At 50.2% G+C, this 26,423-nt stretch overlaps 1 protein-coding gene across 6 annotated transcripts in view; it reads right to left on the bottom strand.

Annotated features, from left to right (window-relative positions):
- The window catches only part of NPHP4 (nephrocystin 4), a 111,794-nt gene that overhangs the window by 40,399 nt on the left and 44,972 nt on the right, over positions 1–26,423 (bottom strand). For 5 of the 6 annotated variants that reach the window (XM_025856316.2, XM_073903435.1, XM_073903438.1 and 2 more), the window contains 3 exons: positions 20,898–21,080; positions 14,850–14,982; positions 1,413–1,471 (listed from right to left, as the gene is read on the bottom strand). In XM_025856316.2, coding sequence (XP_025712101.1) covers positions 1,413–1,471; positions 14,850–14,982; positions 20,898–21,080 — 375 coding nt within the window. The remainder of the gene's footprint in view (positions 1–1,412; positions 1,472–14,849; positions 14,983–20,897; positions 21,081–26,423) is intronic. The other variant, XM_073903437.1, reaches the window with a different exon arrangement.

The raw sequence follows: 26,423 nt of genomic DNA, 5'->3' as shown, positions 1-26,423 counted from the left end.
ACCATTACCAGCATTACCACCATTACCAGCATTACCAGCATTACCAGCATTACCACCATTACCACATGACTGAGGGCAAGTCACCAAGCCCTTCCTTACCTCAGTCTCCTCATCTGCAAAGTGGGGTGAAAACAGTACCTAAATCACAGCACTATCATGGGAATTGAATGAGAAGTCCTGGAAAGTGTAAGTAAGTAAGCCTTCCGTAAAGGCCGCAGACGTCTGGAAAGTGAATGCAGCTGCGAAGGGGCCCACGCTCCGCGGAAGAGCCACCTCTCAAACCCCGGACTCTGTTTCTAACACACACCGACAGCTGGCCCAATGCGGTGCTGCTACAGAGGGACTCAGCATGTGAGAAGGTGTCGAAAGAGTGGCCGGGGGGAGGGCGTGTAGCAATGGGGGACCCTGCAGCACTGTCAGGGGGCAGAGAAGAGCTGTGCGGGTCTGTTCAGCTCCCCTCTGACCCACACACTGCCTCTGGAAGTGGGCAGCGCTGCTGTGTGGTCCCTGAACACTGAGGGTGACGTGCACAGTACTGGACGGAAAACGCTGGAACAGGCCAGCAGGGAAGCCTGGGAGGCTGTATCCACACATGTGTCTTCAAGCAAACACAACATTCCCTCCTGAGCCAGTTCCCAAGCTGCATGGTGCACAGTAAAGCCACTTCCTTGGGACAGCCTTTGATACTGAATTACCCGACTTTTCTAGAAAGTCATCTTCCAGGGTGATCCTGGCAGACAAAGTCATCAGGAAGACACACCAACTCTGACCCTGCACAAAATGATGCTGTCAGAGCACCGGGCAAGCACCACGACCAGCTCGGGTTTCCAGGGGCAGGTGGCCTCACTGGCCAGCCAATGGCCATGCAAGCCAGTGCCTCTCTTCCTACACAGGAGACCCTCGCACCCAGAACCATCTGCTGTCTGACAGGCAGGCGGTGGCCAACAGGCCCGGTCTCTGTTGGCCACGGGCCGTCTCTGCCAGCACCAGATGCTCAGCCTACAGGCCCGGCTGTGGCCTCACGGCCCGGGGCACCAGTGGCTGCCAGTTAGGAAAGGAGCGGATGAAAACCACACCGTGGCGCCTCGGGAACAAACAAAGGCTGTTCGGCCCTGAAAGGTTCTCAGCTATTAGCCATAAATGCCAGGGAGAACTCCTCATTTTTAAAAAGTATTGAATGTGCCTTTTGACGGCAGCCTGGGGGATCACTAATCACGGCTGGCAGCCGCCAGCCGCACAAGCAGGCGGAACGGGGATGGGATGGGGACACAGCCAGCACACCCCCCGTCCCCAGCCCCAGCAAAGCAAACATGATACCACTGTTTTTAAGATGCAGAGAAGTGTCCTGCCCCTGGGGCCTTTAAATAACTGATTTGGGAATTCTGAAACAGGCCTCTCGGGCCTGGACTTACCCCTGGTCCCACAGGCGAGTCCTGGAGGGCAGCGAGCCCCTGCTGCGGCGCTGGCGGGCCTGGAGAGAAGCAGGGAGGGGGGGGAGGGTGAGGGGGGAAGGGTGCCCACGAGCCACGGGGGTGCCCGACTCAGTCAGGGCCTGACCCGTCTGCCCCCTGGCTGGGACCGGTGCCGCCACGGGTGCTGGGCAGCGGGAACTGGGCAGTCCAATCACTCAGCAGTGTGTAGAAGACCTGGGGCATGTGCAAGAGCAAGGGCCGCTCCCCCAGGTCACAGCCTGGGAGAATGGAACCTGAGCTCGTCTGCTATCACTCCAGCTCTCCCCCCAACCTGCCTGGCCTCACGCTTTCTGGTCGTGTGTGCTCACCCCAGGCCGTCAGGGCATCCTGACATGGAAAAGCTGCCAAGAGAAGTTACAGAGCGGAAAAGGCAAGTTACCGGACAACCTGCCTGTGTCCGCTCATCCATGTTAAGGGGAAGAGAGTTTTTAAAAAAGGCACAGTGGAGGCAAGAGTATGTAGGTAAATCCACCGAAGTTCACAGAGTGGGGTTAAGGATAAGGCGCTGTCACTTCACCCTTATGCACATGAGTGAGCATGCATATTCCTGTATCGCTTGTGGGAATTAAAAAGAACTTAAATTTTAATGTAATGATCACTACAAGGCGAACCAGTGACAGTGGTCAGCTCGGCTGCATCAACGGAGACACCATAAGCAGCTGCTGGCCCCGGAGTCTCTCCCCACATGTGCCCCTTGCTGGGGAGCCACAGGGCTCTGGTTTCCAGAAGAACACGGAAACGCAGAGAGGACCAACGGCTTTGGAACACGCTCTGGGCAACCCACGGGCCACAGAGCCCGGGAAGCCATGTCCCGCCTTGACCTCGGAGACAGTGACGAGAACAGCAGGAAGGGACTACATGCATGGTTCCCCCGCCACCAGGGCTAGGTGCCGTGCAGACAGGGTCCCCACCGACGGCTTGAGACCAAGGAGAAGCTCACAGCTCCTGCTGCGGCAGGTCTGCAAGCTGTCTGAAGATTAATTTTCCCTGACACTCTGTTACTCCCCAGTCAGCCTCAACTCACTAAAAATCGCAGTCAACGGAAGTTCAATGGTCTAAGCCTCCCTTCTGTCAATTCAGCTTCTAGAAGCCCAAACTGCCGTCACCGACATCTGGGCTGTCCACATCCTGCTGGGTCACACAAAGACCTGTGTCTGGGCGCTTTCTCTGCCGGGAGGGCCACCATGCAGGATCGCGCAAATTGAGCCATCTACACTGCCCAGACAGCGGCTCTGGTGAGGAGATTGGACAGGGGCCACAGAAAGATACAGAAGCAAGTACACAGGTCAACAGAAGACCAGGCAGCGGTCTTCAGAACACCAGGCTGGAGGGAACAGAAGCCCCCCTAGAAACGCTGCGGGGCCAACAGCACGACCACCTTCCTGTCCGTCACCAGCCACGGGCCAGACCTGGGTAGCAGGTAGCGCCAAAGCCCTTTATCCCAAAATGCTAGCTGTCTTCCTGGGAGTGCTTTTCTCAAACACAGCTGTGCATTCTGGGGGGAACTGAGGAAAGGAGCCAGCAGACAGGCCTGAGGGGTGTTCACGGAGGAAAACGCCGTCCAGCAGCACAAACCCTCCTATGTCTAGCTGGGGGGTCAGACCTTCACCGGCAGAGGCGGCGGCCGCTTGGCTCAGGCCTCGGACTGGAAGGGAGGGGTCGGCGATGTTACAGGATGGGGCGAACAGCGGGCACCAAAAGGCAGGAAAGAGGAAGGGGTCAGCACCACTAAAGACAGAGTCGCCATGATTTAAAGAAAAACTGGGAAAATAAATGTCCCACTGGGCCTTGAAAATAAAGCATTAATCAATATTTAATGGTTCTTCAGACACTAAGAATTCATACGGCAAACCCATTTGAAAGGCCCTCATTTCTAATTACTTGGGGGTAATAAGTTATTCTCCCTGAGATTCGGACCCCAGGAAACGGGGGGAATGGGCAAGATCTGTGCAGAGATAAACGGCAGACAGCTCAGTGACGGGGCGGCTGTGGGTCTCAGTGCTGAAGGAGCGCAGAGCACAGGTGGCCAAGGTGCTCCTGCGCACGGGACACCTGGGGGGCCCAGCACACATGGGGGCTGCTGCTGGGGGGCGCTGGACTTGCACAAGAGCGAGCCCAGGCCCGCCCACAGTGTCCACACCCGCAGCTGCACAAGCCCCACCACAGCGGCCACCTGCTGCTTGAGCAGGCTGGGTGGTCAGGACCAGCGAGGGACATGCGTCCCGAGATCCCACCGCTGCCTCTGTCAGCAGTCGCCAGAGTGTTGCTAAGTTAGCACCCAGGATCCCAAAGTGCACTTCAGCACCCGGGAAGTTATGCTCTGGACCTGTGCGAGTGACTGGACTCTGTGGTGCAAGGGATGCAAGTTGGCACCATACCCAGATGTTCCCTAAGCAGAGAGAACACGGCAGAAATGCATGTTCCAGCTGCTGACGAGGGAGTGTCACTGCGAAGGTGTCATGGTTCTGTCCATCCTGTCGCTGGAGTTCTCTAAAACCAAGATGCGCAAGGTGCCCTACCTCAGCTATCCAGACCCCAGAGGACTGGGGAATGCTGTGACCAAAGCCCGATGCTGGGGTCACCTTCACAGCAGTGGCCTGTCCCCCATCGAGACCTCTGCTCTGAGCCACCACTAACGTCCTCCAAGAGAGCGCACACAACCCTTTACATCTGCCCATTCACGTGGCTCCCGCCTGGCGGCTCAAACCCCCCTCCTGCGTGACTGCCTGGGTGACACGACCCCTGGGGGCAGGGAGCCTCCTGTTGGGCATCCCTGCAGCATTGACACAAGAAAGGTCACAACCATGCCAAGAACCTAAGTCAGGGCATTCCAGAAACACCGTGATGACATATTTCCCGAGACCCCTTCCACAGCTGATTTTCAAATCGCGGAAATTCCAGTTTCAAAGAACCAAGACCAAGTGCCCTCTAGTGGCTCCGTGCACTCCTTCCCGGAGGGTGAGGAGTGGGCCTCAGCTCCCTCGTTAATTCTACAGAGGACATAAAAAAGATAATTCATGACAGAGAGCCAAAGTCCCTCACTTTAACGTGACAGCCGCATGTCATCAAGATTTCTAACAGAACCGTATAAGTTGGTAAAATATTGAGGGAGGGAAAGTTTCCATCAGCAGTTAAACACGAGTGAACCTGGGATGAAAGCAATCACATTGGTGTGACATGAACTCAACGATAAATCCAGATTAAGTAAAGCAAATGCAATCAGTTTCCATCCGTGCAGACCTGCTGGCCCCCAAAAGGCGGTGGGGAACGGAAGACGTGTGTACTGGATCCCAAACCCTCCAGCGACCTGCCAAGCTCTGCACAGGAAGACACACCCTCCCCCGGTCATCAGAGAGACCGAGCTGGAGCCCAGAGTGAACTGTCTCTGTGGGGAGGGGCCCCTTCCCCCTGAACCTCCACAACATGCCTCGGAGCCCAAGAACGTCCGGCCTCCCGCGGGTGCCGCTCTGCCCAGCTGCCCCTGTGGAGCTGGAGGGGGCGCGCTTCCAGGGGACGGGCCGGACTCCCTGGTGCTTGTCCGGCTCACACAGCACAGAGGGGCAGGGACTGCTAACACCCGCTGGTTCGAACATCTCGAAATGCAGGAAAAGCTGGCCAAAGCCGGGATACCACCACACGCAGAAGCAGCAGCGTGCTGGAGAACGGCCTGGGACTTGGAATCCATGGACTCCCTGGCCCTCAATCCATGGGTGACACATCTGCATTCCCCACCCTGACTCCACACTCCTCCGAGAGCAGCACCCGCCCAGCTCTTACCCACACGGGTAAAGGCCGGGGACACAGCAGAGGGAAGGGGCTCCATCTCAGGACTTGTATGGGGCCCCTGAACACAACTACCCAACGGTAACCTCAGAGCCCCTGGGGTCGCTATAGGGAGAGACTCTTCCTGGAAGGAAGCCAACAATGAGAGAGCTCAATGGTGAGGGGACCGGGTATGGGAAGCAGACAGAGAGACAGACAGACAGAACTCGAGTGCCAGGATGCGGCCAAGCCTTACATCAGCTCTGCAAACATATGCCGAGTGCTTTCCTGGGCCGGGACCCTGGGGGTCAAAAAGAGGAGGCACACAGCCCCCACTCAAGAGATGCTCCTAGGACAGTGCTCAGTATTGAGCACATGCCCACACCAGAGATCTGGCCCTCTTCACTGTCCAGGGCACTTGCCCCTGCCACTGGGTGTGGGCACTCGGCTGGCTCCCACCCTGAGCCGGGAGGAGTCCTGTGTGTCACTTCCAGGCCAGAGCCTCTGACCGTGGGGCAGGCTCCTCCAACGTGTCCCTTTCTTTGTGGCACCGTGGCCAGCAGAACTGATGACACCTGCCATCTGTGACCACAACTGGTGGAGCTGCTACCAACCCTTGACAGATGGGGAGGGACAGCAGGAGACAAACCTTTGTGTTTTAAACCGGCGAGACCTGGGGATTATCTGTCACTGTGGCAAACCAGACCGAGTCAGTCCAACGGCAGCGAGGGGGCTGGGGGAGGAGACCCCGGAACCAACAACAGGATGAAATAAACAACGGATCTCCAAAGAGCTGTGGGCGGCGAAAGGGCGCACTCACCAGGGAGACGCCTGGGCGGGGCTCTGAAGACAAACGAGACAAGTTCAGTGTGGATAGTTTAACGGGAGACTATTTTTTTTCACTTCTAAATTCGAGGTCAAAGGGAAATAGAAATTGAAACCAATAATTTAGGAAATAAGAACACCACAGGTCAAAATGTCTGAAATAGAGTCAAAGAGGTACTTGGAAGGAAACCACAGGACCTTCAATGTTTTCATTAAACAGACAAATGGAAATATGCTAAACATTCAACTTCTTTAAAACTTAAAAAAAAAAAAAGAGGAGGGGATTAATAAAGGCAAACTCATATAAAATTAAATTATAATTAATTAGATTAAAATTAAAGCTACAATCAGAAACTTCAAAACAGCATGAGAACCAATAAAGGAAACCAAGAGCCGATTCCTTACAGAAGATAAAAGGGAAACACCTCCGGTAAGTCTGACAGAGAGGAGAGACTCGCCAAAAGATCAAGAATGACAAAGGGAATCTACACAGAGATAGAAATTAGGATTTTTATGTTAGATACAAGTTTATCCCAGGATCTTAGTAAACTAAATGAAATTAACCATTCGTCTACAAGACTATGTATCCCCAAAGTTAACATGAGCTGAGATGGAAAACCTAAATAGAGCCATAAACCATAACAGAAACTTAAAGGTTGTGGAAACGAGCCAAGGAAACCCCATCGAGATGGGGGATGGAGAGGGGGTTGGCAGGGTGCCCCCACCCCCACCTGGCCGTGCCTGGGGACCAGCAGGGACCTGCAGCCCATGAGAAGCCGCCACTCAGAGCTCTCTTTTGCTCCAGTGAACTTCTGCTCAAAACCACCCTTCCCAGCCTCCTCCTTCCCTCTATGAGCAGGCCCTCACTCTCCTCTGCTCTTGGGACTGGCCTAGGGTTCACCATGGTCTGCACATCCCCATTTGCAATTCCTCTGCTATTCTGGAATAAACCCAACTGCTGCTCAATAACCTTGGTTGTTTTCAAGATTAACATTGTCCAAAAATCCTTTCCAAAGGCACTAAGTTCCTGATGGCTTTATAGGTAAGTTTTATCAAACCTTCAAGAAACAGGTCCTGCCTTTTGTTGAAACTATTTTAAAGCCCAGAAAAAGACAGAAAGCATCCTAACTCATTGTGATGATGAATTTTTTGTGTTGAGTAGACAAGATGGATCACAGGGGCCCAGATATGTGGCCGACCATCATTCTGAGTGTCTCTGTGAAGGTGATTCCAGATAAAACTACTATCTGAATAGAAAGACTGAGGGAAGCAGTCTGCCCTCCCCAGTGTGGGTGGGCATCATCCCATCTGTGGGATGATGAGGGCTTGAATAAAACCCAGGAGCAGAGGAAGGAGAAAATGGGCCCCTCCTGCCTGACCATGGAGCTGGGACACCCATCTTCTCCTGCCCTCCATGCTCCTGCTTCTCAGGCCTTCAGACCCAGACCGAAATCTGCACGGTGGGTTTCCCTGGCTCTCAGGCCTCTGGACTCGGACTAATTACACCAGCAGCTTTCCTGAGCCTCTTCTCAGCCTCCACAGATAGTGTGAGCCAACTTCTTATAATAAATCTCTTCCTACATGGATAGCCCACTGGTTCTGTTTCTCTAGAGAGCCCTAACTAAACACTCATTTTGCAAAACTAGCACACTCCAAATACCAAAACCTGATAAAGACATGACAAAAAAGAAAGCTATAGATCAGGGATCTGATGGTTACGGCCCACCCGTCAGATTCAGCCCACAACCTGTGTTTGTGAATGAACTTATTGTACCACAGCCAAGCTCGTTCGTATGGTTTTCACCAGACAGCACCAGAGAGGAGCCGCGGCAGGGCATCCGGCCCACAAAAGCTGAAGTATTTACTATCTGGCCTTGAAGTCTACTGACCTCTGCCACAGAGGAAGCTCGATTATGGAGACAGACAGAAATCCTGAACACAAATGAATCAAATCAAGATGGGCATAACTACAAAGTTTCCCACAAGTCATTCCCTCTATCTCTTTCTTTTCTTAAATAGGATTTATTTTTAGGGCAGTTTTATATTCATAGCAATACTGAGCAGAAAGGACAAAGAATTCCCATATACTCCCTGCCCCAGATATGCCCCTTCCCCAGTATCCACATCTCACACCAGCGTGGTACATTCTTCTTTTTGCTACCTAAAATATTTGGTAGTTTGTTTATTGTCTTTAAAAAAAAAAAAAGATTTTATTTATTTGAGAGAGACAGTGTGTGAGTGCGTGTGTCTGAGTGCGTGTGTGTGTGTGTGTGTGTGAGCACAAGCAGGGGGAGGGGGAAGGCCAGAGGCAGAGGGACAAGCAGACTCCCCGCTGAACCAGGAGCCCAATGAGCCACCCAGGCACCCTAATAATCTCTTTTTAAAATGGATCTCCTTTGGGCGCCTGGGTGGCTCAGATGGTTAAGCACCTGCCTTCAGCTCAGGTCGTGATCCCAGGATCCTGGGATCAAGTCCCGCATCGGGCTCCCTGCTCCTTGGGAGCCTGCTTCTCTCTCTGCCTCTCTCTCTCTCTCTCTCTCTCTCTCGGTCTCTCATGAATAAATAAAATCTTTAAAAAAAAATTTAAAAAAATAAAATAAAATAAAATGGATCTCCTTTTAGGTGCCTGGGTGGCTCAGTCAGTTAAGCATCTGCCTTTGGCTCAGGTCACGATCCCAGGATCCTGGGATCAAGCCCTGCATCAGGCTCCCTGCTCATTGAGGAGTCTGCTTCTCCCTCTCCCTCTGCCCCTCCCCCTGCTCATGCTCACTCGTGCTTGCTCACTCTCTCTCCCAAATAAATAAATAAAATCTCTAAAAAAATAAATAAATAATAATTTTTAAAAAAAGAAAGCTTTCCTAACCCCAAAGTCATGAAAATATCCTCCAATTTTTTTTCTAAGGTTTCTCAAGTTTTGTTTTTTCCTACTCAGGCCTGTGCTGCATCCCATTTCACAGCTGAGAAAACTGACGAACAGAGACAGCCAGTGCGTGGTCCAGGGTCATCCCATCAGCACACACACGCCCGTCAACGATACACGTGACTGTTGTCAAAGTTACCAAAGGCTGCCACGTCATACACTTCCTTTCAGAACCTGCCGTCTTCACTCCACACACGGTCTTGAAGATTCATCCCTGAGGACATGCAAAGATCTACTTGGTTCATTCTGACTGCTGTATGGCATCTGGTCGTCCAAATACACCAGCTCGTTTTCCCATCCCCGAGGGGGAGTGGGCAGGCCACCATGCACTGAGGAACCAGCCGGTCTCTGCTGGCATCTAGAAACAGCACCTCTGAGTCGCAGGGTATGAACGAAACATCATGAAACTGCTCCTCAAAGCGTCTGTCTGCATGGCATTCGTGCCGGCGTGGTAAGACCCTCTGCCCACGAGCATCCTCGTGGACCTCGTGCTATGAGACAGCTACATCTCCCCAGTGGTGGGGGCGGGGAGGTCGGGGGAGGAATGAAGTGATTCCTCATTGCACTGTGCATTTCCCCAGTCACTAGTGACACTGAGCCCTGTCTCGTGCTCACTGGCCACCCTGGCTTCTTCCATGGAAATCCCCTGTTCATGTGCTTTGCCCATTTTTCTTTCCCATTTTCGTTATTTCTTATTGATTTGGAGCAGCTATTTCTACAATCTTTCTTCTTTCTAATCTTCTAATTCTAGAGTTTTCTACCACTTCTAGAGTTTTGTTTCATAATCCACCTAAAACTTATTTTTGCACATGATATAAAATTAGGGTCTAATTTTATATGTCCCTTATGGACAATCATTCCCGCACGGTTAAGTGACTGGTCCCTGCCTACTCCGGCTGGGAAGCAGAACAACGCTCCCCACCCCAGAAATACCCACATCCTAATCCCAGAACCTGTCAATGTAATGATGTTGCACAGCCAGTAACAACGGCTGCTGATCGGGGAGACTCCTGGATGACTGGGTCTGCCCAACGCAATCAAAACAGTCCTTATATGGGACAGGGAGGCAGGAGATCAGAGTCAGAGAGAGATTTGGAAACTGCCCAGTGCCTCTGAAGTGGGAGGAAGGGCCCAAAGGATGCAGCGGCTGTTAGAGGCTGGGAAGAAGACAGAGTCTGCCCCGGAGCCTCCAGAAGGAACCAGCCCCACCAAGACCTCTTCGTCAGCCTGTGAGACCCGTTTTGGACTTCTCACCTCCAAAACTGTACGACAGTAAGTTCGTACTATTTTAAGCCACTTTACATGTATGGTAATTTGTTACGACAATAACAGTAAAGCACACACACACTCATCTATAACTTGTCCACCCATCACACTCTTCACTGCGTCTTCTTATCTGTCTCTGTCCCGATGCCACACTGTTCTAGTTACTGTAACTCTATACATCTGCAAATCAGGAAAGGTGAAGCCGCTTTTTTCGTCTTCAAAACTGCCTTGGCTGTTCTTAACCATGCAATTTTTTAATTAAAAAAAAAGAATCTATCTCAAAGCAAAATAAATGCAGTGCACAGGGGAGATACGCTCCAGCAGAGAGCATGAGCCCGACTCAAAGTCACGAAAACACACAGCATGTCTAGTGAATCACAGTAGCACAAAGTAGCTGGGAAAACTTTCAGAACCACGGGACTATCAGCCCTGGGGTGGAGGACTTCAGCAGCCCAGAAACCATTAACAGCAGGCAAAGACTAGACGTCTTTGGCCAACATGGAGTCAAGAAACAGTGACCAGAAACAAAGGCATCTGAAACAAAATTTTTTAAGCTGACAAAAAATATATGAAACAACAGGTTTCAAGACAATAGAATTCAGGCAACAAAGGACAGTGATCCCGAGGGGCAGGAAACAAAAGAAGGGAGACCTGCAACTGCCCCAGCTTACTGCAGTTAGTGAGTCTCAGGTCACAGTGCAGGGAGATGGGGCACGGGGGACCCCTGATGGAGAAGACAGAGCCAGGGGTCCGAGAAGACCGACGAAGCTCCAGTGTGCAGGGCCAAGCACCAGACAGGACAAGGTGAACAGAAAGGGAGCTCTGGTCATTTACAGAGGGTCCCCCCTAGGATCCAGCAGATGACTGATCAGGAAAGTACCCAATGCTGGGGCAAGAGCCACTGGAACAGTCCCTAGTGCTTACAGGAGGCCAGAAACAGGCCCATTGCAGAGGCCAGACTGGAAAACCTCGTAATTCGGGAGATGTCAGGTAGAGGACACAAAGGGGTCTTGTCAGTGGGAACTAAAAGCTGATCTGATCCCATCTAACAAATCTTAAGGGCAAGATCCGAAAGGATCAAACTGTTCCCAAAGCTCAAGAGTATTTATCAAATACAAAAGTATTTAGCACTCGATAAAAGAAAATTCACAATATCTGTAATCCAATAAAAAGTACTGAGAGCAGAGAAGCAGAAAAATACAACCCAAATTAGGATAAAAATTACCCAATCAAAACTGAGCGAGAATTGGGGCACCTGGTGGCTCAGTCAGTTAAGTGTCTGACTCTTGGTTTTGGCTCAGGTCATGAGATCCAGCCCCGCGTCAGGCTCCACTCTCAGTGCAGAGTCCGCTTGAGATTCTCTCTCCCTCTGCCCTCACCACTCGCTCTCTCTCCTTCTCTCAAAAAAATAAAAATAAATAAGTAAAAACTGAGCTAGAACTGACAAAGATTATCAGAATTCGCAAACAAGGATATTAAAGGGCTTACACCTACATTTCATGTGTTCAGAAAGCTAGAGGACACACTGAACACGCCCCGTGAAGACAGGGAAGATGTAAAACGGACCCAGACAGAACTTCCGGGGATGAAATGACAGCATCTGTGACAAGAAGCAGCCTGGCTGGCGTGCACGGGAGACCAGACGCTGCAGAAGAGAGGAGAGCGGCCCTGAAGACACGGCAACAGAAACCGTCTCCAGTGCAGAGAGCATGAGCAGTGCGAGGAACAGAGCAGTGCGAGGAACAGAGCACCACGAGCTGTGTGCAGCAGGACTTCCAGCGGCCTGACGTTTGTGTGACCGGGGCCACAAAGGAGGGAGAACACGGAAACTGAAGGATGGGATGAAAATTTTTCCAAATGTGATGAAAACTATAAACCCAGAGATCCAAGAATCCCCGTGAATCCCAAGCAAAAAATCAATTAATGGGGGCGCCTGGGTGGCTCAGTCGGTTAAGCATCTGCCTTCAGCTCAGGTCATGATCTCCGGGGTCCTGGGATCGAGCCCACGTCGGGCTCCCTGCTCTGCGGGGAGTCTGCTTCTCCCTCTGCCCCTGCCCCCCCTTTGATGCGTGCATGCGCGCTTTCTCTCTCAAATAAATAAATAAAATCTTTTTTAAAAATAAAAAAATCAGGAGCGCCTGGGTGGCTCAGTTGTTAAACAACTGCCTTTGGCTCGGGTCATGATCCCGGGGTCCTGGGATCGAGTCCCGCATCGGGCTCCCTGCTCGGCGGGAAGCCTGCTTCTCCCTCTCCCACCCCCCTGCTTGTGTTCCTGCTCTCGCTGTCTCTCTCTCTCTCTCTCTCTGTCAAATAAATAAAATCTAAAAAAAATAAAATAAAAATAAATCAATCAATTAACAGATAATTCTAGGAAGCAGAGAGCGCGGCAGACCAGGTTTAAATCCCAGATCTGCACACGACAACGGTCAAGGCAACTGAGAAAGTGAGCCCAAGCCCACAGCCCATACAGCTGGTGCATGCCCGAGGCAGCCAAGTGACAAGGCAATCCCATCACCGCTTAGAATTAACTTGATCAGAAAGTCTTCAAAGAAACCAGCTGTTGTTTCCAGCACCATGACCGCACCGTAAACTAAGCCCCTGAAAACTCCTTTCCAGGAAAAGTCATTCCGCCTTCCCGGCAAAGCTAGCTGTGCAGGCGCGTCCTCCCAGGACTCCACTTATTCAGGCTTTTCCACAGACGGAGATGAACTACGCCTACTGCCTTTCACTACTGTCCTTTTTTTGAGTAAATTCATCAAAAATATTTAATCACAATGTTTACCTGTTTTTATAATCTGAGACACTATCTTCCATATTTACCTTTCTCAGAGGTCGGTATTTGTTTTATTTTTAAAATGTAACTATGGGCGCCTGGGTGGCTCAGTCATTAAGCGTCTGCCTTCGGCTCACGTCATGATCCCAGGGTCCTGGGATAGAGCCCCACATCGGGCTCCCTGCTCTGCGGGGAGTCTGCCTCTCCCTCTCCCTCTCCCACTCCCCCTGCTTGTGTTCCCTCTCTCGCTGTCTCTCTCTCTCTGTCAAATAAATAAAATCTTTTTAAAAAATTAAAAAATAAAATAAAATGTAACTACGAATATACGTCAAGGAAGGAAAGATGCTAGATTTACAGAATGGGTGGGAAATAAATTGCACCCTTTGTTTAGTATTTTTAAATGATATATTCCATGCCTTCAAGGCGTTCAACTTTATCAAGACAAACTGGAAACACTCTACACAGACCCTGACAGAAAATACATGCCTTCCGCCCACCACTGCGGGGACTCCGGCAGATATCCTGGCAACAGCCCCACGGCCAGTGGGGCCACAGACGTTAAAGACTGGTTATCAACAGACACTCTGGTGGTAAACACAAATCCTGGGAGCAAGCTGGTGAGCACGATATTCAAAAATTGAAAAAACAACTAAAACCATCAAATGCACTGCCTTTTTGAGAAGAAGGAAAATGCTTAATGATGTGGTTTGTCCCAAAGCAACGGACTATTTGTCTGGTACCTGAATACGTTCAGGTATCTCAGAAAACCCTGGAAGACCATGAAGACAGTGGTCACTGTGTCAAGGTCTAGGCCAAAGAAATAAGTGGACTGCTTCCACCAATTGTCAAATTCAACAAGACCAGTTTCCATAAACTGGAATCTCAACTCATAAAGTATCAGTCCCAAATGAGTCCCAGACCCACCAGTGCCTCTGCTCCAGCACCTAGGACCTGCAGCCAAGACACCAGCAGGTCCTCCCTGGAAACGAGCAGTGTCCATCAGGAAGACGGACCAGGACTAAGTTCCCCTCTGCAGGCTTACACGTTTGTTCATTCCCTACCTGCCTAACTTCCTAAGAGATGAACCTCCTATGATCTAGAACATTCTTTCAGCTGGAGCAATCTCTAGAAGCCTCAGGCCAGGGCTCAACGCCCTGCAGAGTGAACTTCTCCAATACCCCTCTGACGACAGTCCTGCAGGGGCCTGACAGGTGGGCTTCTCAGTCAGACACTGGCTCAGGGGTCCTTGGGCAGAAGCCAAGAGGCGCTGAGCCAGCCAGACACAAGCCCAGCAGCCACTATCGCTCCTTCGCTACCCGCACCCATGCGGACACGTCACTGCTCCCCGGAGAAGGACGTCGCTCTACTGGTATCCCTCGCTCCCTTTCTCAAAGCCACAAGCTGAGATCAGACACCCCACTCCCAGACAGCGCTTCAAGGGAGTAGAAAGCAACTTTCCAGAACAACAAATGGTCAGCACATTAACAGCACCACAGAGACGGCAGCCCATGGCTCTTGGCCACGCTCTAACTCTTGAGCCCGCGTCTGCAGGGCCCTATGCTACCTGCCCCATTGAGTGTCACCGGCAGAGCCTTCCACAGGCCTTAGGTCAGAGGGCTGTGAGAAACAGCTGACAGGGCACCGGGCCACGCTCTGGCACCGTCCAATTCTCTACTTCCATATTAAGCAAAAGCTCAACCAACGGACCCAAATTAAACCCATCTGTGGCAATTACTGAATAAATGTTACTGTACTGGACTAAGTATTTTTCCTCGGGAACATATAAAGTCATGCCATGCGCTGGAAAAGTCAGTTCTCTGCAAACACTTACTTGCAGGGGATGTGGGTGGCCTCCTGGAAGGCTGCCGCTCTGCCTCAGGGCTGTGGATGAGCCCCGTGGCTGTATCCAGGTGTCCCTCGGGGCTCAGTGAGTACTGGAACTGGACGGTCCCCGACTCCACCTGCTTCACCAACGGTTGACACAGTGAGAACAATGGCAGCCGCCTCCCATCACCAGTGCCCCTGTGTTATAGCCAGAAACGGGTCCCCCAGCCCAAAGTTGACGTCAACCCAGGGACGGCTGAAGCCTCGTGTTCCTAGATTATAATCAAGTCACTTCTTGAGCAGAAACAGTTAGCCATGGCATTAACATCCCAGAAGACCACATTAGCAGGGAAGACTCTTACACAAGCAGAAATCCCATTTCTCCAGGTCTGCCTGTGTTTTTAAACAAACCTATGTAAAACTGACCTTTTAAATGTAGGTATATCGTTGTTTAACACATGTAACCACAACCACAATCGGGGCGCAGAGCAGTGCATCACCCAAACGCTCCCTCATGCTGCCCCCACCTGGCCCCACCGTCACTGAGCTGCCCTCCATCATGGCAACCTGGTCTTCCCAGGATGTCATATACATGGAACCATATGACAGATCATTTTTGATCCTGGCTTCCTGCACTCCACACAATGCTGATGAGCCTCATCCAAGCAGTAGGACATATCAGTCGTCGGTTCCTTTTCCTGCTGAGTGGCATTCTGTGGTACGACGTGCACGGTTTATTCATGCATTCACACGTTTAAGCAACTTTGGGCTCTTTTCAGTGTGGGCGGTTACAAACCCTGGGGCACATGTTTCTATGTGAACCTAAGTCTTCATGTCTCCAAGACCAGGACTGCTGGGTCATGTGGTGTGTGTGGAATTCATTCTATAGGACACTGTGGTTTACTTCTAGACTCTCTGTTTTGTTCCCCTCACTTAATGTGCCAATCCCTCACACAGCCCTTTACAGGGGCTGCAAAAGCTTTACTCTAAATGTCAAACAGGGGGGTATGATTCCTCCAACTTCACTACTCTGGTCAAAATTCCTTGGACTCTTCTAATTCCTGTGCCTTTCTGTATAAATTTTAGGATCAGTTTTTCTATATGTAGACAAAAAAAAAAAAAAAAAAAAAACGCTGCTGGGATTTTGATTAAAATTACATTATCTATAGATGAATTAGGGGAGAATTTATATCTTTATCATATTGGATCTTCCCGTCCATAAAGATGTCGTGTCTCTCCATTTACATAGGTCCTCTGTGATCTCACCCAAGACCAAGAGTAACCACAAGAATAGTGACATGCAGCAAAAGGAACGTGCTACAGTTTGCAGCAGACAGATTCCATAAACACCATGTTATTAGATTTATCTCGTTGAGGGAAAGGGCTTTGTAAGTAATACTGCTTTGTTTTTTATTTTGCTTGTCAACTTTTCATTGCTAACATACGGAAATGAATGATTTTTCTATCTTGACCTCCTGTTGTCTCCCACAACCTCAATAAAGTCACTAATTTATTCTAGCAGGGTTTTTTTGTAGATCCCTGGGGACTTTCCATACAAACAATGATGGTATCTGCAAACAAGTACAGTTCTGTTTCTCCCTTTCCAATCTGTGTGTCTTTTATTTTGTCTTCTTGCCTTCATGCCCTGGCTAGGACTTCGGGTATGATGCTGAATGAGATTCTGAATGCTGAGTGGACATCCCTCACTTGTCCCTGATCTTAGGGGGATGGCACCCCACCTCTCACCACTCAGTAGGATGCTCACTGACGGGTTTGTGTGGATGCCACCGAGCAGAAGGGGGGGCTTCTCTTCTCCTAGTTTGTTCACAGTTTTTTTTTTTTATCATAAATCAATGTTGAATTTTGTCAAATGCCTTGTGTGTGTCAATTGCTATGATTATACAGTTTACCTTCTTCAGGCTCTTACTATGGTGAATTATATTGATTAATTTTTAAAACAAAAACAGCCTTGCATTTCTCGGACAAACCCCCATTCGGTCATGGTGTTGTCTTCTTTCCATATTGTGGATTCAATTTGTGAGTGTTCTGTTGATGATTCTGCAGCCATGTCCATGAGGGACATGTGTCCATGGTCTTCTTATGCTGTCTCTCTCTAATTTTGTTATCAGGATAGTGCAGGCCCCATTATGTGAATTAGGAATTGTTCCCTTCTATTTCCTGGGAGAGACTGAAAAAAACTGCTCTTCTTTCTTCTTTAAGTCATTTGGTAGAATTCAGAGTAAATAGGCCTGGATATTGCTTTCTCAAAAGTGTTTTAACCACAAATTCAGTTTCTGTAATAGTCATAGGACTACTCAGTTTGTCTACTTCATCCTGGGTGAGTTTTGATAATTTCTGGTTTAAGATAAATTGCCAAATTTATAGGCACAGAGTTGCTCACAATGTTCCTTTACTGTCCTTTTGATGCCTGTGGGGCCAGCAGTGATGGTCCTTCTTCCACTCCTAACATCAGCAATTTGAGTCCTCTCTTGTAGCTCTTTCTGGACATGTATCAATTTTATTGATCTTTTCAAAGAATCCACTTTTGGTTTCATTGATTTTCTCTATTTTTGTTCTCTATTGTCTCCGTACTGTTCTGTTTTCAATTTCATTGGTTTCTGCTCTTTATTACCACTTTCTTCTGCTGGTTTTAGGGTTAGTTTGTTCTTCTTTCTCTTGCTCCTACATGTGGAAGATAAGATTACTGAATGGAGACCATTCTTCTGTACTAATACAAGCACTTGATGCTATCAATTTCCCTGGAAGCACGCATCAGCTGCATCCTCCACCTTTTGATGTATTTTCATTTTTGTTCAGTCCAAAACATCCTCTATTTCTTCCTGAGGCTTCCTCTTTGAGTTATGGATTATTTAGAAATGTACTGTCTACTTTCCAAGTGCCCATACTTTTTACTCCTATCTTTATTGCCTTCTGGTTTAATCCTATTATAATCACGGAACATACCCTGTATAATTCCAATTCTTTAGAAATTGTGAAGGTTTGTTTTATGGCCCAGGATGTGGTCTGTCTGCGTGTTCCCTGTGCAATGGAAAAGAATGTGCGTTCTGCTGCTGTTGGGTGCAGGGTTCTATAGAAGTCATGTCGATCCAGACGGTTCATGATGTCATTCAGTTCTTCCGTGTCCTCAGTGATTTTCTATGTGTTCCCTGGTTTACTCAGAGGGGTGTTAAAGTCTCCAACTATAGCCATAAATTTGTCTGTTTGCCCTTTCACTTCTACTAATTAGTTTCTGCTTTATGTATTTTGAAGCTCTGTGTTAGATGCACACACTTTTAGGACTGCTATGTCTTCTTGGTGAATTGACTCTTTTATCATGGGTAATATCTTTCTTAATTCCCAGAAATTTCCTTTGCTCCAAAGTCCACTCTATCTGGTGTTGATACAGACACTCCTGTTTCCTTTTGATTAGTGTTTGCATGGAATGTTTTGGTGTCTGTTGAATGTCTTTTCTCTAAAAGTTGAGATTTTCCTGGTTCTTTACATGTCAATTAGGTTTAGATTATATCACAGACATTTTGGATATTATGTTAGGAGACTCTGAGTCTCACCTAAATCCTGTGGAGTATGTTGATATTTCTGTTTCATCAGAAATCAGCACAATAGGTTCAGGCCACAGTTTCCAACCAGCCTTCTATGGGTTGTCAAACCCGTGCAGCACTATTCGGATCCCTCCTGCATGTGATCCACCCAGGGCAACACTGGGACAGGGTTGGTGGTCTATCCACAGTCAGTTCTCTGGGTCTTTGGTACAGCAGTTCAGGGTCAGACTCAAGCATGTGCAGCCTGAGGGTTAACCTATCATGTCTTAAACAAGTTATGGGGTTGTTTCCCAAGCCCCTCCCTCTCTGTGGCCTCACCAGACTGGTCCAGTTCCCTGGGGCTTCACAACCCTCGAGCCAGACCCCACTGTGCTGCACGCTTCTGGAAACAAACACCACACAGTGGGAGGACAGAGTGGTTTCTTTAAAGAGCGCAGGAGTGTATCAAAAAGCTAAAGTTCTCATCTATCATTATTGGAAGTCAATACATAATGTCTAAAATTGATAAACTAAGAAAGAGCAGGAGAAGCATAATATTTGGAAACAAAGTAAACACCATAAGTCACAGCTAAGGGTTGAAAGTGGCTGCCTCTGGAGATATAAAATTTTTTTTTAAAAGACAATTACTTGGAAAAATACAGGCGTTGGTTAAGAAAGAAAACAATCATAACACACTACTTAACCTACACAGGAAATAACATTGAAATAATCATAACACAAACCCCCAAATTTACTTAGCCAAAAATTATGGGATGTTTCTAATGTTAATATTTTCTTCTGATTAATATCTGCCACTTCCCCTTAAGGGTAAGTTCACGGGATCGGGGACGTTTTTCCAAGGGTACATATAGGTGCTCAGTAGAAGTTCACTGAATGGAATGCCCCAGTGTGGGGGCAGAGACAAGGCACACCTGGGCCTCCACGCTATCTGCCTGGACAGAGGCCGACAGTGCTGGAGAAGACAAACACAGGAAGAAGCAGAGGAGGAAGCAGAATTAAGTTTCTGACCAGTTTTGGTTCATTATTTTGGGTTAGTTATAGATGCTTAAATAGTGGTCTCAACCAGGGGCAATTTTGCCCTCAGGAGACATTTGGCAATGTCCACAGACAACTCAATGTGTCGCAGGTGGGGGCATGCTGTGGGCATCTAGCGGGTAGAGGCCAGGGCTGGGGATGAACATCCGCTGAAGCACAGGACAATCCCCACAGCAAAGAGTTATCTGGCCCAAAATGTCAGCAGCACTGAGGTTGAGAAACCCCAATTAGAAGTGACATTCCTTGTGAAAAATGGCAGTATTTGATATATTTGTGTCCTCAAGATAGTCAAGTCTTCCAAACACTTATCCCCCAATACAGTTTACATTACACACTTAGAAAGTGAAGGGAATGTCGTGGCATGACAAGGCTAAAATTAAATAGAATAAATATTTAAATACATACATATATACATACCAAGAGGGAGAGAGAGAGGCAACGGCTTCAGGATTTCTAATGGGAGTTTTACAATAAGGGCTCAGACTAGTCCGTGAGGGAATGCAGCAAAATGTGGTCCCATAATGAGACAGTCCCGTAATAAGAAAAGCTGCACAATCAGCTGTTCCCTTACCCAGGTCCCCAAAGCATTATCCACATCGTAAATAACAACACTGAAAATCACATTTGTCGCTAGAGTCAGCACACAGACAGCTCACTCAAGGGCCAGGGACGGTCCCTTCACCTAAGAAAAACGAGACGGGTGAGCAGTAAAAGGCTCCTGGCCGCACCGCTGAGACAGACGAAGTACGGTTCAGGGGCACGGGCAGATCCCAGCACCCTGCATGGGACACTGAGTGACGCTGGCATGGGATGGGCTTCCGTCACCAGTAGCACTTTCCCGCGGTACCCGCGGCTCCCTGGGTCCCTGCTACCCATCAGGCAAGGCTGGCAGTGGCCGGCAGAGGAGACCCCTCGCACACCCTTCAACCGGCCCCGCCCCCCTTTACCTGTCTTCTCTACCAGGGTTCAGAGAAATCTTCATTCCAAGCACAGATTTTTAAACTCCTGCTGTGGCCTGCCCTCCGTGCAAAGCTGGAAGGAGCCAAGGGCCAGCAGGCACGAGAAACTAGGCACAGAGATGAGCCAGGCTTGACGCCCACTGCCTGGAGCTGACCATAGCCCTGGCACTGCACAAGGCCCATCCCCCACATGTACACGCACAGCACAGAAGTGGACCCTGTTTGCACAGTGTGTACAAATAAAAGTCACAGGCCCTCTGGCCATCTTTCGAGACTGATGTGCGAATGGGGATGTCCTAAGTCCCAAGATAAAACCCGCCTCAGGTCACAGCTGACATGAGTCAGCAATCATGCTCGTCCTTTAAGGGCACATCCATGAGATGAAAAAATTCTGCTCGTGACACATCCACAAACCTGTCAACTTCTGGTTTTGAAAATGTAGGAACTTGCTAGAAGCTCACATGCAAAGAGTCATACTCACGAAGTATCTGAACAACTTACCTCTTCGGAGCTCATGCTGGCCGGGGGTACTTTATAGACCAGACAGTGTGAGGGGTTGGGCCGGATCCCACCCTGCAGAGGTAAGATCACCTTCCCGGAGCCAGTTTCCAGCAAGGGGTTCCAAACAGCCCAGCGAACCATGTGCATACACGCCATGCTAGACAGAGAGGTAACCGAAGCTGCCTAGAAGGGAAACGAAGTGCGTCAGTGCATGACTTACCACCAGACCCACCTTGCAGATGTCACGAGGGAGCAGTGCGGCCAGGCAGGGTCACGCAGAAGGAACCAGAGCAGCAGGGCATGACACAGAAGCTCGGAGGGCAGGGAAGTAGCCGCCCACCTTGAGACCCCCCCCCCCGCCAACCTAACCAGCACCCTCTCCTCTATGGATCTCCCTTCTGGCTCAAAGCAGCAGCGGCTTTTCTTTTAAAGACAGACGTCATCCTTCTGACCCCCGATTACCTGAGGCTCTTTGTGCAGATCTGTAAGCACGCTGTCTCTTGCCCACAACTACCCACATCCATTAGGAAAACACTAGGAACGACACTTGGTGTTAGTGATAATGAAGAATGCACGTGGAATTCAATTTGGTATTATTCACACACATTTTCTCCAGCTACACTTCTGCTCATAACGAATGGTACATTTCACACATGTGACTCTGTGTACCTGGGAAACCGGCCAGGCCCAATTTTCTGTGTCGTTCCTTCTTCCGCCTTCTCTATCACTAGCCAAGTGAAAGCAATGAGGACACTAAGGAAAACCTGGGATCAGGGAAAAGTCATTTTCTCAAATACGGTTTCAGGCTTGACTCAGCATGTTTTAATGGTACCATTAAACTTCATCGGTTCACTCAGAATTACGAATAAAGCCACACTCCAGGCCTGGAACCCCTGCGCAGCCGGGGTGTGGGACTTGGCGACGGCCGCCTTGCCAGAGGTGCTGTCAGACACCCCGGCTCCGCCGAGCCCCTGACTGGTAGAGGCCGCAGGCTCCCCAGGAGGCAGCATATCAGGATTCCAGGAAGGCCCGCTCTCGGCCGGAGGCCACAGGGCCCTCGGCAAGCCGGTCGGACTGGGAGCCCAGCAAGGTGCCTTCCAGCCCCGGCGCACAGCCGTCCTGACCAGAGTCGCACTGAAACAGTCCAGTCCCAGGGTCAGGAGCCACCCTGCCTCTGCCCGCCGCCTGGCGCTGGGGGTGATGCTGCTGATGCGGGAGGAGAAAAACCAGAAGCTGTAGGCGGTAACGGGAGCACAAGCACAGCCTTCCTAAGGCCCTCCTCATGGGCAGCAGAGGAACGGGGTGACCCCGTGTGGTCTCTAGACCACCAGCCACATCCATTAAGCCAGGCAGCCCTCCCCATTCAGGCCCCGGGCAGGGGGAGGGCGGGCAGCCTGGGGCGGGGGGGTTCACACTCCTGGAAGGAAGGGAAGCCCATGCCCCATCCGGGACAGTCAAAGACATCATCCCCAAGGAGGTGGGAGCCGAGGGGGGCCCGCGGACACGGGCCGTGTCGAAGCCACAGAAGAAGGCCAGGCTGCAGCAGAGCAGCTGGGGCTCCCAAGGAACCCCGCTTACTTGGGGCACATGGGTGAGCTGCCATGCCCTTGCCATGGCCAGGATCTGCCCGAGGCAGATCGTCACACACGCACACACACACCAAAGGACTCTGGCTGGAGCCCAGCGCAGAGGGCTCGACGGTCAGCTGGGCCACGCCACAGCCAAGGGAAGGTGCGGGCAGTGCCCAACACAGAAGAGGAAGCACATTCGTCTCACTGCAGTCAGGCGGTCCTGTTCCTCTGCCCGACGGTCTCCCATCCTGCTAGATCCTCAGTCACAGTGGGAGAAATGTCCAGAGTAAGCGTCTGGTCTTGAATTAATCCCTCTTCCTGAGGCCCCATCATAAGTGGACCAACCTCACTTCAGTGGGGCCTGTCCTGAGCCAAACTTCAGCTCACGGGGTAAGCTACCACCCCATCTGCCCCGGTCACAGGGGTGAGCGGGGACTTGGGTCCCTGCCAGTTCAATGAGAACACCACCACATCCTGGAAGTACGAAGAACCAGCAAAGTAAGAAGCCTACGCATGTGACTCTGCCTAACACTTCCAACACGTGCCAGATACCTGCTGCTCCCCATCCCGTTAGCTGATGACGGTGACATCAAACCGTACTGACTGCAAGTTGACTCTAAATCCACTGCTCTTTAAAAACCAAATTACTGAGGGCACTTGGGTGTCTCAGTCGGTTAAGCATCTGCCTTTGGCTCTCGTGCTCTCTCTCAAATAAATAAATAAAATATTTTTTTTAGACTTTATTTTTTCATTTGAGACACAGAGTTACAGAGAGAGAGAGAGCATGAGCAAGGAGAAAGGCAGAGGCAGAGGGTGAAGCAGGCTCCCCGCTGAGCCAGGAGCCTGATGTGGGACTCAATCCCAGGACCCCGGGATCGTGACCTGAGCCGAAGGCAGATGCTTAACCATCTGAGCCACCCAGGCACCCCAATAAATAAAATCTTTAAAAAAAATTACTATAAATGTATTAGCAAAATTGGCCACTAAAAAAAAACTATGCAGGGTGCCTGGGTGGCTCAGTCCCTGAATCGGGCTCCTGGCCTCAGTGGGCAGCCTGCTTCTCCCTCTCCCTCTGGTTGTGCTCCCTCTCCTCTCTCTGTCTGTCAAATAAATAAAATCTTAAAAAAGAAAAACTATGTAGAGTCAATCATTTCTAGACTACTTTTGTAAACAGTCATCTCCTTATAAAATCCAGTTTATTACAGGATCAAAAATAAAATATGTATCCAAGTTATCCTGCTATTTGTGCAAGTCCTTCTGGTTTAATCTTTCAAATTAGGTGATTCTGATATGCAGTCTTCCAATTTCACAGTTCCTTTGGTTTCCTAGTTCTCGATCGATAATAGCTCTCCCCTGTGCAGAGTATCTGACAGTTATACACATAACCATTTCCCCTCGCTTTTGTCTCTAACAGCTCCAACAAGAAGAGACAGTTAGCGAGTCACTGATAACTCCTTTGCAAAGATTTCTGCAACAATTAGGGCTCAGTGGCAATTCGGTTGCCATGTATTAGCCCGTGCTCTCTTCCACCAGGCCGGGGCGACACCTGCAGGCGAGAACCTCCCCAACCCCATGTCCCTCAGATGCCCCCAGCCCAGTCCCCGGCTCTGAGGAGGTCAGGTGCATCCAAGCGGGTGGGCAGAGCGAGAGCAACTATTTAACTGGTCAACGGGACAAGGCTCCTCCTGTCGGTGAATTTTAGTGGTTGAGATAAAGTCAGTTACTTCATAACATCTTATCCTGCCCAACTGGGTTTGGCTTCATGAAAAGAAAAAAAAAAACAAAACAAAAGAGAAAAAAACCATTGAATTGTTCCCCATTTAGACTTTTAATTATAACAGCAAACAATATACAAGAGGCCAAAGGAGTATACTTGGATTATAAGCCAGGTTTGTCATGGAACAGAAGGGCCACACCAACATCCACCAGGCAGAACCCAAACAGACAACAGCCCTGACCCCCGGGAATGCTGCCACCTGGCTCCTTGTGGGGGGCTCCACGGCGGCTTCAAAAAGGCAGGTCCACAGCCTAAACCCTAGACGCTGCGATTCTGACCTGATTTGGAGAAAGGGTCCATGCAGTTGTAATTAGGTATTATGAGATTAGGAGATCCAGATTATCCAGGTGGGCCCCAAATCCAATGACAAGTGTCCTTACAAAGCAGGACAGAAAGAGATTTGAGACCAAGAGAAGAGACAGAGGGAAGGCCACGTGCAGGCAGAAGCTGCAGCGACACGGCCGTGAGCCAAGGGGGGACAGGGGCTGCCAAAACCTGCAAGAGGCAGCAGAGATTCTCCCCTGGAGCCTCCGGAGGGAACCCAGCCCTGGGCTGGATGCAGGCGCATCCATTGTGTGACCTGCACCCCAGCCCCAAGAATGCCCACCACCACCACAGGCGGCAGGGACCAAGGACCGTCCTCCAGAGGGGCAGTTTTCCGCCCGCATGACTGGCGGGCACGTAAGCGCAGTGAGACCTGGACAACCAGCAAGGAGCAAGGCCGCCTCCAGGTTACCCATTTCTCGGCATTCTCCGTAAAGGACACTGGGTCCTTGGCCACTGTGGTGCACTGCGCAAGGCCTGAGAGCCTACAAGGTGAAGGGTCAGGAGAGAGACAGGCACCTAGGGCCTGGGTGATGCCACCGGACAAAGCAAAGGCTCACAGGACAGGTGTCATCAGCCCAAAGTCGTCCTTCCAGACACCGGTCAATTAGATGCCAAAGCCTTTTGTAAATCAGATGGACAGTGAACTCGACAGCTGCTGCAGGCTAATTTCCTTCACACTCACGGTGGAGAAGGAAACCCAACAACACACAGTCGGTCACTTAATCTGCCGCGCGTGACAGTACGCGTCATTCAAAGGCACAGCAATCACCTGACAAACAGTAGAGTCATTCCATTCCACCAAGGACAGACTTTGTAAACATACACGTGAGCAGTGACAAGCAGGGCTGTGGTTTTAAGAGAGTTCCATAACCTGGGACAATTCTTCATCCTGGCTAAAGAGGTCATAACACTTCAGTCCCCTTTGCAAAAAAAGGTGGTCACTTGACAATGAATTAAAGAAGCACAAAAACTAATGATGTAATATATGGTGATTAACATAACAATAAAAAATTAAAAAAAAAAAAAAAGAAGCAAAGGCAAAATGGTCCCGAGCTTGGAGCTGTGCCTGGTGAGGGCGACAGGCGTGTGGACTCCAGGCCTCTGGAGACAAGAGTCTGCAGCCCAGCGGCTTTGGTACGTGCATGGGCTTCCTCGGGAGAACCTGCCCCTTGCCTTGTTCTGCTTCCCTCCGCCTTCTCCTCCTGGGTCCGACAAAGTCCTTGATGGCAGGGCTCAGGCTTGGCGGCCTGGCATCCCTTCCTGTGGGCACGGCCCCTCCACTCCTCGGGGCCGGGGGACCCCCACAGGTCAACGGGGGACCGCATGTTTTGGAGCAGCCAACTCTCCAGAGAATGGCTGTACAGGGGGCCAGGGCTGGTCCTTCCGTGAGGGGGTCCCCAGGGGCCCTGGGAGAAGGCAGCTCTCTTTAGGAATCAGCACTCGGGGAAAGGTTGTCTGCAGCCACGCCCCACCCCGCCCCCGGCCCCCCCCCACCAACCCCAGCCCTGGAGGCATCACAGTGGGAGGGACAGCGGCTGCAAGGTCAGGCTTCACCAGAACCAAATCAGTGGCACCATGACCTTGGACTTGGGCTCCAGCACTGGCAGGGATACGTGTCTGACGTTCACACAGCATTTTGTTATGGCCTCCAGAGCAGACGAAGACGTGGCCAGAAATGGGGACGTGGTAAAAAGGCAGATGGCAAAGTGGGAGAAGACATCTGCAAATTCACCTGAGAGAGAGCAGATGCCCTCACTCACAAAGAGCACAACATGTAAAGAACTGCAAGAACACTACAGAAAAGCGGGCAAAAGCAGTGAACAGACAACCCACAAACATGACCACCCGTTC

This window comes from Callorhinus ursinus, unplaced genomic scaffold (genome assembly GCF_003265705.2).
Source record: "Callorhinus ursinus isolate GAN/ISIS: 27379988/994484 unplaced genomic scaffold, GSC_fseal_2.0 scaffold18, whole genome shotgun sequence".
In the NCBI taxonomy this organism is placed as follows: Eukaryota; Metazoa; Chordata; class Mammalia; order Carnivora; family Otariidae; genus Callorhinus; species Callorhinus ursinus.
This window is presented reverse-complemented; position numbering and strand designations above follow the sequence as displayed.